Here is a 12,318-nt window from a genome sequence, read left to right on the forward strand (position 1 = left end):
TTTGGGCCACCCAGAACTTTCCCCATTTTATACCATGGAATGCGCCCACCGCGCCTTGGTACCCAGAACCAAACCTGACGACTTACCTAGACCTATCACAACGAAAAACTACCGTGCCTGGTCATGGAAAAAAAGAAATGAGACTGGGATCCAAAATTATTCATATCTTTCCCGACTTCTCACTACTGGAGCAACATGAGCACTGTAGATTCTTGGGGGACAAGAAAATTCTGCGGGAGTGCAACATACAATATGCCATGCTATTTCCAGCACACTTGCAGCTCCAAGTCTGTGTTAAACATAACTTTTTTACAGTCCCAAGGGAGGCCGTGAAGTTTATTGATGCCCAGATCCCAATTCCTGACCATGTGTTGGGCCAGGCTGAAGGCAATATACCCAACTGAATGATTTCTATCTTCCATACTGCTCCCAAATGTTTCATGTTATAGTATGTGTAGTATGCAGCAATATTTTGTACACGCGCCACCTCAATACTTGCAGTACAAGCGATGTAATGTCCCTCCTCAAGCATTAAGTGCCTTGTGACAACAGTAAGCCCCATTGCAGTTGCTTTTTGTAAGTTGGGGAGCGCAACCCCCCTGGGGTCTTGTTGGGCACCGAGAAGGGTAGCGGGGAGGGGAGGTGGGAGACTATACACTGCTGGTTGGGAGTGGCAGTGGAGGTTGCGGGGGGGGGGTGTACGTTTGGTGGACATAACATGTCCCAAATTTTGCTGCTGTACTTGTTGCATGATATATTGGTGCTGGAGGGGAAACATAGAAAACGTATTGGCAATTGAGTGTTCAGATTTCACAGTTTGGAATTACACAGATGTTATAACTTTGCGAGAACACAATGTAAGTCGTATTGAAATACATAGGTTATGGAACAACAAGTGAGAGTACTCTGTTGGAATATTCGTGGGCTGGGGAACTATACCAAAACACAGAAAATGATGGCCTACGTAAACAGACATGAGGCAAATATTCTTTTCTTGCAAGAAACCCATGTCAAAGAAGGTATATGCCTAAGCATTGCCCCTGCCTGGGGGAAGAACAGATACTTTACCTCCTACTCCTCACAGTCCAGGGGGTCATGAAACTTATACACAAATCCCTGAAATTTGTTGAGAAAAAGATGCACATGGACCAGGCGGGGAGGTACGTAGTGATTCACTGTGTTCTTGAGGGAGTAGAACTATATAGGAGGTGTTTCACGAATACAATCATGTGTGATTATCTGTGTATGAACTGCCGAGCTCCAATTTCGAATGTAATCTGTTGTCTCGTTAAAATTGCCAATTTTCAAAATAAAGGTTATAAAAAAATAATTAAATCCTCAGTTGTTTTACTTATTGAGGGCTTATCTATACAGATGTGAGAAGTGGCAATACCATCCATCTTTCATAATGGCAAGGGCAAATCATGCTTTATCCGGGCTATTATCTTGATGGATAATATTCCAAAAGGGTTTCATGTCTTTTGGAGATGATGCATTCATTAAGGCCTCCACCCTAGGCTGTTTTTCTTACAGATGACCTTCTTTTATGCTTGCCTCAGTTTGGAAATAACCCTGGGTTCTTGCATTTCCATTGTGTCACCACTTGCTCCCAACACGTGTTATCAAACCAACTTTCTACCTTGTGTATGTGTTTGTAGGGTTTACTACAAGATTTAGCTAGACATGTTTTTAAAATGGAGGTACTTATAGACCAGGAATCAGACACATATTGATTATCGATACTGGCGTTTCTAATTACCTCCTCCAGGATCGGGCTATGTAGTAATACATTTCAGGCTTTCTTGTGTTTTGGTCAATGTCTTCCTTTTGTATTCATAACCTTCTTCCTTCATTAGACCAATGAAGGTCATGTCCTTTGTTCCCCTCATTTACCCCTTTGTGAGAAGACACCATTTTCATGCAGTTCTTAGAGATGATGGCAGAGACTTCTAAAATAATGTTTCTTGTGGCAATTCTGCCAATCAAACATTCACGTGACCTAGGAGTACTCTGCTGCAGACCACCTTGTCTCTGACCCTACCCGACACACTCATACTGAGAGCAGGCAAACGTTGCACCCCATAATAGGTTTGACCTTTCACCTAGACCAGTTTGTAGTTCTTCCAGTCCTTACCGCTTTCTGTACAATGGAAAGATGATGAACATCAGCAAAAACGAGCTCATCTATATGAAATAAAGGCAGTCTTGATTTTCCTTGACATAATTGAGGACTTCAGAGCCTGTGATAGCCTATTTTCCACATTTGGGAAGAATCGAAGATGTACAAAAACAGCCAACTCATCACTAAGCAGTTGGATCTGCCTTGTAATTCGTCAAGCATAAGTGCATTGACATTATCTACTCTTCTCCGTTCATACAGGAAAGGTCATGAGAGGGTTGGGGCCAAATGGGCTGAAGCCTTGGCATTTTCTGTGTCAGACATGTGTACAGTGGCCACTTGGACATCCCTGTTCTTGTTCACAAGCCATTAGAAGATATTGGTGCAAGTGTTTTACAATTAGGCTTTTCGGTTTTCAGTTGAATCTGAAAACACCCAGAAAAACCCCACCGGAAGAAAAAGTGCCTCCTTGTTTTACCACTAAAAACACTGCCCCCCTTTTCCCAGTGGTGCCTTAGTGTGAGCAAGGATGGAAGGGTGTTTGGGGGTGAAAAGGTGGCTGGAAAGTGTGCTTTCTCCCATTGATTCCTCTCCTGTCCACAGACCCTATTCAAAAACACTTAAATCAGATTCTTTGTATAAAAAAATACACACTTTTGGCAGTTGTCAGGGGCTATTTTGAGGAATTGTAGACGCATGTGAACCGTTTTTGTGGCTGTGGATTTGCTTCTCAAAATTGCCCAAAATTCCTCAAAATAGCCCTTGACCACTGACAAATATTTCTATTTACAAAAAACGGTTTAACATGGACCCCTCTGTGGAATGTAGGGTCTGAATAAGACCTGCACAAAAACTAAAACATGTATGTTACATATATCTTTTGTTGTATTGTAAAATAAAGCATTTGTCAGTAGGCATGTGATACTTTAAGCAATTGTAGCCTATTTTGAGACTTTCTTTGTGACCATGAATTCAGCCCCCAAACAAATCAAATAAACAGAGCTCAAAATTGCCATAGTTCCACAAAATAGCGCACAACTAGTGACAGATACATTGTTTCCAGCTAAACAAGGATGCAACATAGATTTTGCAGCATACATATTTGGGCCCCAAGTCTATTTGTGGCTTACCTTCCTATATATGCAGTGTTAAACACTCACAGGTACTTCAAAATCTCTGTTACATCATTTAATTTGTAAAATAAAACCCAGGGATTCACTTGGTCCCAACAATACAAATGGAACTGACATTTCCCACACTTACTCTAAACAGCCCCAACCACTGACAAATACTTTTTTTGTTTTCTTTTCCAAATTAAAACGATGCAACATTGTGCTTGCAATATCTCCATTCATGCTCACTGGCTCCTTGATTCTGTTCCTGCACAGATGTTGAGACAAGGCAAGCAACAGGTGAGAGGGAGGTGGGTATCTAAGGAGTTGGTGCCAAAGTACATTGCAGCACAGTATTGTTAGACTTTGAAGACCCTTCCTACGCCATTGCACTAAGGCACTGCCAACCCTACTTAGTCTCCACTTGAATGCCTATGTAAAACTCTGATTAAACCAGGTGCCCTCATTAATTTATTTTTTTGCACCTACGTCTTGAAAGTACATTTACAAAACTCAAAAGTCCTCATTTAGTCACATGCTGCTTTGCATTCTGATACATTCAGGCGTCTATTCAAGATGGGGCAAACAAAGCTGCAATTATCCTCTTTTTGCTTAACATATTTGTACAAGAAAGTATTTGGGGGTCATTCCAAGGTTGGCGGTAACGGATACCGGGCACCGGTAAGGAGACCGGTGCTGGTAATCCCTTACCGCCCTACTGCAAGGTCCCTTAGTGGGTCCCACCAGTAATGGCTGGTCTGACCAGCCATTGTGGACAGTACCCGTTAAGGGACCAGGGCACACATAACGGGCTTGCCATGTCGAGAGCCCGTTATTTGCGCCCTCCCCATTGCCATTGAGCCCTATGGGGGCTCAAATGGGAATGGGGAATGGCATTTTCAAAGGGGACTTACCGGTCCCGCAAAGGTCGGACTACACCAGTAAGTCCCCATTGAACTATACCAGTGCCGGACCCGTTATTGGTGGCAGTCATGGTGCAAATAGCGCCATGACTACCACCAACCTCGGAATGAGGGCCTTTGTTTGCCGGAGTGGTTTATTATGATGTGTGGAAAGAGTATACTTGAAAGACAAAAACACAGCTTTCTACCAACTAGAGCCTGGAATATAAATGTGGTCAAAATGCTATGTTTTAGACTGGGCTCAAATCCCTGCATCACAATTTAACTGAAGTGTGTGATCTTAGGCAAAACATTTTGAAACGTAGAAGTCCCTAGAAGCGATTCTGTCCATGTTGTGCTCTAGAAACAAAATGCCCCGCTCATTCTATTGCTTCCATAAATTACAGTCACCATTTGCTTTTTGGTTTACTCATGACAATGTTTTGTAATATTGTTTTCCATGATACCATCAAGTACCAAATTCTCTTGTCACTTCCACTAACATAATTGTCTGTGATTTCACACTGATGTCAGTACATTTGTAAATTAGGGCTCTCTGCATGTCCTTTGTCACAAAGGACCTCACACATCAGACCCTGCCCTGGAATTGATGAAGGGCATCATTCTGTGCACACAATTGTCTAGATCAGTTCGAGGGGTAGGGTCTCACTAGACATGTTGCCAGCTTTCTCAGTAGAAGCATGTTGGCTACCCCGTTTGAGAGACTTTTCCCTCATTAGCCTGTCCATTGAGAATGATAATGATGTGTTATTTAAAAGTACTTCCACGAGAATGGGGTACAGAGAACTTATTTACATACAATTATCAACCAACCGAAGTTGATACTCATTTATCGACCACATATGGATGGATGGCTAAATTGGCCTTGCTAGGTTTTGAGTCTGCCAGCTGCAGATCACACATAGATCACATCAGCGAGTGCTCAACCTGCTGGGCTACCTGACTGGAGAACATTGAATAACCCATGATATTTCAAGTCCAAAAAGTATGCATGTTAATATACGCATGTTTTTCATATACACTGGAAAAACATTGTTGTGTTATTTTACCGCAAACATTTATAAACAGTAAAATGCACTGATGTATACATTTTGTGAAAACACTGGAAAAACACAACTGACTTTGGCAGAATATAAACACTGAAAACCAGAAACCCCATTTATAAAACAGTGGAGCTGAGAATGTTTTAGGAACAATCAATCAGAATTCAACGTGATGGGTGTTAGTAGTAATGTGCAAGTGTTGCTTTGACCTATGTCCATATTTGTGTCTTTGTACCTATCATGTTGTACCTCTGGTATGTCTTATATAGTGAGGGCAATTACAAGTGAGTAGAGTTGGAATGTAATGGCTTCATTAGGTATGGTAATCCTTATTGGTTGAACTCTCCGCCCTCGTCACCTTATCCACATTCCACCCACCTAGCTCGAATGGATGCGACAGGCCCAAAGACCAGAGGAATTCAGGCAAGGCTATGCATGGGTCCAAGACTCTTTTTGTATACATCTGGGGGAAGGGCAAAGGAGGAGCCATAGTGGAGTAGAAGAGAAATGAAACATCTTTACGTAAATTCTTTTGTGAGGTAAGGTTCTAGTGAGTAAGGTGACAAAAGACGATAGTTGAATTAATGGGGATTTACGAAACGTAATTAAGGCATTATTGATTTTCCTTTCGCACCCGGGAAGGACAATCGGTATGACAAAGAAAAGGAACTAGATCCCTTTTCAAATGGCGGCAGACATTTCTTTTCTGTTTGTAATGGCCGCCGTAAACTGGAAAGGAACTCAGTCCCTTCTCTATTGAAATGGCAGTGGCCACTTTGTAACTTTTTTTCTTTTCCTCAGGAGATTAGCTCGCGCACTCTGCACTGAGCTCATCTGCCAACAAAAAAAAGAATTAAAAAAAAAAAACATTTGCAAACAGGTTAAATATCAGGGTGCAAATGGCTTTCAGCCCCACAACGGGGTGCAAACATGGTTGGGATGACAGCCCGTTACCGGTCACGACCGCCTCCAGCATAGGGGGTGAAATACATATTCTCCTCAGTATTCTCCTTTTATTGTGCAACACTGACTTTACAGGCTTGTCAATCTGTCACAAATTGCATCCATACACCTAATTCCCTATCTAACCTGTACACACCTTTATTGTAAAGGGTGTTTTACCTTTCTCTCCCTTTACTCTTTTTCTTTCTCTGTTGCCCTTTCCTGTTCCCTTAGAGACCAAGCTCTGGATACCCTGGCCTGGGGCATAATGCAAACTCTCCTGACAACCCCTGGCACTGTTCGACCAGCGTGGTGTTAACTGTTGCAGAATAAAAACAAATTTTAACATAACATTTCTTTTTCCATACGAAGACATATTCAACACGTAGTTGTGTTGATGCTAGACAAACAACATTCATAATGATCATTTGATAACCTTAACGTTTACTTTTCATTTTACTGACCTTAATTTATCTGAGCCTGACTTGAACCTGGATATTCGAGCCAGCGATAGAGGAACCAATATGGAGTCCATCCAGCGCTTTTCAAATTTCCGTTCATTTCTCAAGGGTGAGGAAGGGGAGGATGGTGCCTGCAAGGAATCAACATAGCTTGAGTACTGTACATTATTTCAAACCCAACCCAGTCCTCATGGCTACATATTGTGTTAAAAACGCTCACCACAAAAGTAGGCATCTCAGTTATGCAACTATCATAAACAAATCACAACTACAACTCATGCTAACGCTCCATGCATAATGTTGTAGTTGATGAACAGTTGCTCTTTCGGAGCATTTTATGAGAAACACTACATGAACCACTAGGGAATATAAAACTCAATTTTTGAAAGAACAGTACATCATGGCATTACAGGTAAAACTTTCTGTTAGAATAAAATACAAGTGTGCACACTGTATTGGCACATTCTTTTTATCGTTTGTAACATGTTCGTAGCGGCTACCTTTAATTCGTATTTTCTATGATCGTTGAACCCTAAATGTTAACATCGTACTAGAAATGACAAAGGTTTTCTTGTCCTATTTGAAAATCGTGAATTAGTTATTTATATAATTGAGGAATATTTTCTGCAAATTTGATATGCAAAAAAAAACAACATGTTCATAATGAATCGATTTTTTGTTTATGTTTATTGAATTTATATAGCGCTTTAAGCCAAAGCGCTTTTGTGACACAATGATTATTTCTTTATCAAATCTCTTTCCATAATTGCTTATTTTCGTACAATTGCTATGATTTTTTTTTAATAACTGGCTTGTTTCTTTTTTCTTTAATCTTGACTCAAATTGCATATATATCGCACATCATTCAAAATTCACCAGTGAATAAAACGTTTGGACCACTTTTCTGGGGCCAGTTTACAGAAACTTTGCACCGGTACAAGTGTAAAGTTTGTACGGCATTAGTACTAGGGCAAAGTTTGCCCTATTTGTAAAAACACTGGGACACAATAAAAAACCATTGCACCTCGACAAGTGCAGTTTGGCATATTAAAAGCACCAGGGCAAACATTGCCCTAGTGCAAAAAAGATGCATTTTCTCTACATGTTTGCACCAGGGCAAGCTTTGCCCTTATGCTCATACGGTTCAAATGTTGCACTTGCAACGGTGCAAAGATTCTGTAATCTGGCGTAAGTAACACTGATCAGTTGCTCCCAATACAATTACTCCTTATATATATAATGCAGAAAATGTGTTTGTTCCTCATACAATTCCACACTGTTCCACCAATCTACATCAAATTTTGCATAGTTACCTGCTGGGACCCTCTGGACATTACTGGCTACATGACATTTTGACACCCCGCCTCTTTCTCTGGATTTCATACATGAGACGGTTGCCTGAAATTGGCAAAAAATCAAGGTGGTCTAAGAAGGACAACAGAGCTAATTTTAAGCATATTGATGCAAGGAACAAACCTCGGAGGCCTTGTAAACCACGTCTCAAGGCCGTAGGATGCTCTGTTTCTGAATATTTGCACCACAACATACCACAACGCACTTCAGCACGCCAGGATGAGGCGACAGGTGGGGAGAGCGCACAGATGGTCCCAGTATGTTGCAGCATGTCAACTCTCGCCTCCCCACCATGTCGGCTCTGGGGTACATCAGCCAGCTCCATGCGCCCATTCTCACTGCAATCAACTTCACAGTGCAAAGCACATGAAGCGATAAGCGACTCAGAACAGGAACCTACAGTATCATTGATTTTCAACAATTGATGCGTGTGTTATCTACAGAACCCATCAGGAGTGCAGGTACGTTTTCTTAGTTTTTTATAAACCCGACCATCCTGCATGATTTCACTTAAGTCCTTATTCTGGGATCTGTAAGGAGTATTTTGCGACTTATTCATATTTAGAAGTATATATAGAATTGATGTTTCCGTATGATTTACATTAGATGGATTGGGACGGTTGTTATCAGCAAGTCAAGATGACGTCGATTTATAAAATACAGAAGTACATAAAGCAATGGGAGAGTGATATCATATGATAGGTTATTTATAACGTGCTTAATACCCAGAGGTTACTAAGCGCGGACTCGGGGATCGACCTGTGCTTCTCCATGTTGTCCTGCTTCCAAGGCGAGCATGTTGCCACTGAGCTATCCTCCCGAAGAGTGCTCTCTAATTACATGCAAGTTCCACTAAGATCAGGCACATTCAGGTGATACTAGAGGAAGTGACTCTCTTTGGCGTGGAAGGAAAAGGGAGGGTTGAATATTTTGACTGATGTGTTGTGAGTGTTCATGTGCAGAGTGCCTTCTCTGTGGGGTAGAGGCTTCAGGTAGATCAGAGGGTAGTTACGCATTCTGGACTGACTTGGGTGGTGGGGCACTTCACAGAGTGTGTGTGGGTTTTGAGGTTTTCAAGGGCCTATGCTGCCTTCTTCTTGGTGAGCAGGTGTAGAGGAGCTTTTGCTATTTTATTGTCATGTCACCCACTTTCTGAATGGAGGAATGGATGCTCAATTGAGCAGGCTTGGAGGGAGAGATTTGGTAGGTATTCATTTGGGATGGGAGAGAAATAGTGATGCGGGGAGTCTTCTGGACAGGGTTACCTTTGTTCTCTGTGGCATAACAATATTGCACTGGTGTCTTAACACTTGGTCGCAATGACACTGTTTCATCTGTGAAGAATTGATTACAGCCTAGCAGGAGTACAAGGAATAGAGGCTAAAGCGCCCACTCAGCCCTCACATTTCTACAAACCAAGGAGTCAACAAAATCATAAAGGTAAAACAGGCACAGTTGAGAGATATACCTCCTTCACCTTTTGTGGTAATGTGGGCCGAGGGAAAGCTATACTCTCAAAAGGGGTGTGAATGTGATTCAATAGCAACCCAACCAGAGAAGTGTAACAGTCCAAAAAAAAGCAGTGTGAAATCAAGCTCCTATAAAAACATACATTTGAATCAAAAACACTATATGCAATAATAACTAACTAAAACACATTGTAGAAAACATAGCCCTGTAGAATGAATACAGAATATGCAAAGATGGAATAGATGATACACTCTTGGTAAGGTGATGTGGGGAGAAAAGGCAATAGAAGACTGTAGAGGAGGCGCCAAGTGCCTCTACCGGATGTCCCGCCCCCATTTTGCCTAGATGTTGGCAGCTGGAAATTGCGACATGCGCAACACCACCAAGGGTACCTATACTGTGAAAAGTCCTTGAAACAAGTTATCCATGGGGAGAACCCTATATGATGTGTATGCAAAGAAATTACAGTCTTCTGAAGGAAGTTCGGGAAGAAATATCAAGATGAATGAAAGTGAACACTGGTGACGTCACATGAAGCAGAAATGACACACCCAGAAGGGATGCCAATGAAGAGAGTACATAACCTTATAGAATCTGATGGCGAAGTAAAGAATCAAGCAACATTTTGGGAGCCTAATGAAGATTGCATGTGCGGAGAAGCACTGAAGAAAATGCAAAGCCGTTTTATAATTGTACAGATGCAGTAACGCAAATAGACCAAGTACTCATAAGGCTGGCTATAAGTAGTGAATAGATTGCAGGTGGTGCCGCCAATATATATATATATATATATATATATATATATATATATATATATATATATATATATGTGTGTATAGAATCTGGATGTTCCACAACGCATTTTTGCAAACTTGGACCCCGTGAATAGAAGGGCTGAAAGTGTGGCGCAGTAGAATAAAACAGCTGGCGACTAGAAGTGGCAGGTTTCATTAATGTAATAGTATTAAATACAGCAAAGGAGCTCAAAACGTGGTCTCCTGTCACATGGTCAGATGAAAATAGACTTTGGGCAAGTTACACTGAGACCAGAAGATAAGGCCATGCTCTCACTCATTTTTATTCTCAGGCACAGTGATTCTTTGCAAGGTCAAGTTCAAAGAACTAATTGAATGGCAAAGCACAGGAGTGATGATGCATGTTGGGCTAATTGGGTGGGGAGGCAACAGTCATGCCAACCCCTCCAGCAGCTGGGGTACAAGCTTGTGTACTGCTAGCGAGTGGAATAGTCCAGAAGGGTAAAAGTGTGCCAACCAAGCATAGAGGGCCACGTAGCCCTATAGTTTGAGAAGCCAATAAAATGTTGTGTATTAGAATGACGCGAAGATAACTTGCACTAGGGGTGGGCATAGATGTCCACCTAACCTTAGAGAAGCAATCAAGGTCTAGTTCCCCATAGAAAGTATACGTAGAAGTCTCCTTTAAGCCTATCACATCCCCTAGTAAATTTTCTTATTTTGCCACATAGTATGACGTCAGTGATGACAAATTTTTAGTATAAAGCTGTGTTTTTTATGCAACACGTTTGAAAGAATGCTTGTGTGGTGTCCGTTGATGTCCATTGTACTCCCTGTTTTAAACAATTGCAGTTAAAACAGTTGTGTTTGCTAACTTCCTGAGTCGGTCTAATTATTGATGTATGAGTATGATCTTCATCCCGATCCATCTCAGATACTGTTACCTTGTCTTAAAGGGCCTACAGGTTCAATTGTTAGCAGAAAGAGTATGGTTCAGGTCCATCGGTTAGTAGACTTTTAGCATTTTCAGAAAATCTGACCTCCTCTGCCATTTAGCCAGAGCATCGCAAAGTTTCCTGTGGAGAGCAGCCGATATAGAACTCTTGCAAGAAAATCGATATAGGTGGGACGGGTCCCTCTTTCACAAAATCCTTCCTGGTTTCCTCAGGCGCTGAGTGGACAGAAGGCGATGTTGACTGATTGGAGGAGGGGATGATCCCGAGGATTTTGAGTTGAAAATCGAATGGTGAGTAGATTGGACTGGCAAAATAAAGGAATGCGGATTATGGTAAAAGAAAAGTAACGGGGTTGATTTATATATGATGAGGAGCGTCAGAGATATATGACGAGGATCATCAAAGAGCCCAGTGTCCTAGCTCAAGGAGCTTGAGAAGCAGTCATTTCAAAACCCAAGTGGGTACTTAGGCACATAAACAGGTTTTATGATAGGGAATCAATCAAAGTCCAATCCGAGTATTTTAGGGGCTGTAGGGTATTTTGTGGAGATTTGGGGCCTGACGGTATTTTATTACCGCCGAGAAATAACTTAGCAATAATCACTCTTTGTATTCAGATTTGGCCATGTGCAACAATAATACAATGGACATGCATTATTTCAGCACCCAGACCAGCATATTTGGTATACGTGGTTGGTGGTATTTTGGTGAGCATAATTCCCTTGTTTTATTTGTGGCCCCAATGTCCAGAATCCCTTATCTTCGCTTAGATTTTTCGTGTGATCACTAGAGAGACCTCAGACCTGCATTCTAGGGAAACCACAATTTCCAGGGATAGTGTTGGTGCGCCACCATGGGCAAACTCACTGACTTATTTACGACAGAGAGCTATATGTGGTAGTCTTGTGGTAATTTCCACTACCTTATATACGGTAGGGAGCTATGTTCAGAGAGTCTCTCTTCCCGTTGGCTCATGTACCTCCAACAAGTTATACTACAGTCACTCACAATTATTCATACTGATTCTGACATACACACATCTGTCTTAAAATGACCATTGCACTGTTTAAAAATCTCCCCACATCATTGGCATTGTAATGGTAAATAGAAAATAAACCACCCGTCTGTTTTCAAATATTTTCTGTATTATAAAATTTGCATTTAGACATGATCTCATTCTTTAC

The 12,318-nt window shown here is 41.5% G+C and overlaps 1 protein-coding gene across 1 annotated transcript in view; it reads right to left on the reverse strand.

The window, feature by feature from the left end:
- SNTG2 (syntrophin gamma 2) overlaps nucleotides 1–12,318 on the reverse strand; it is a 1,542,102-nt gene that overhangs the window by 863,486 nt on the left and 666,298 nt on the right. Inside the window, exon 9 of the mRNA XM_069605189.1 lies at nucleotides 6,604–6,731. Coding sequence (XP_069461290.1) covers nucleotides 6,604–6,731 — 128 coding nt within the window. The remainder of the gene's footprint in view (nucleotides 1–6,603; nucleotides 6,732–12,318) is intronic.

This window comes from Ambystoma mexicanum, chromosome 4p (genome assembly GCF_040938575.1).
Source record: "Ambystoma mexicanum isolate Mex_15411 chromosome 4p, UKY_AmexF1_1, whole genome shotgun sequence".
NCBI lineage: Eukaryota > Metazoa > Chordata > Amphibia > Caudata > Ambystomatidae > Ambystoma > Ambystoma mexicanum.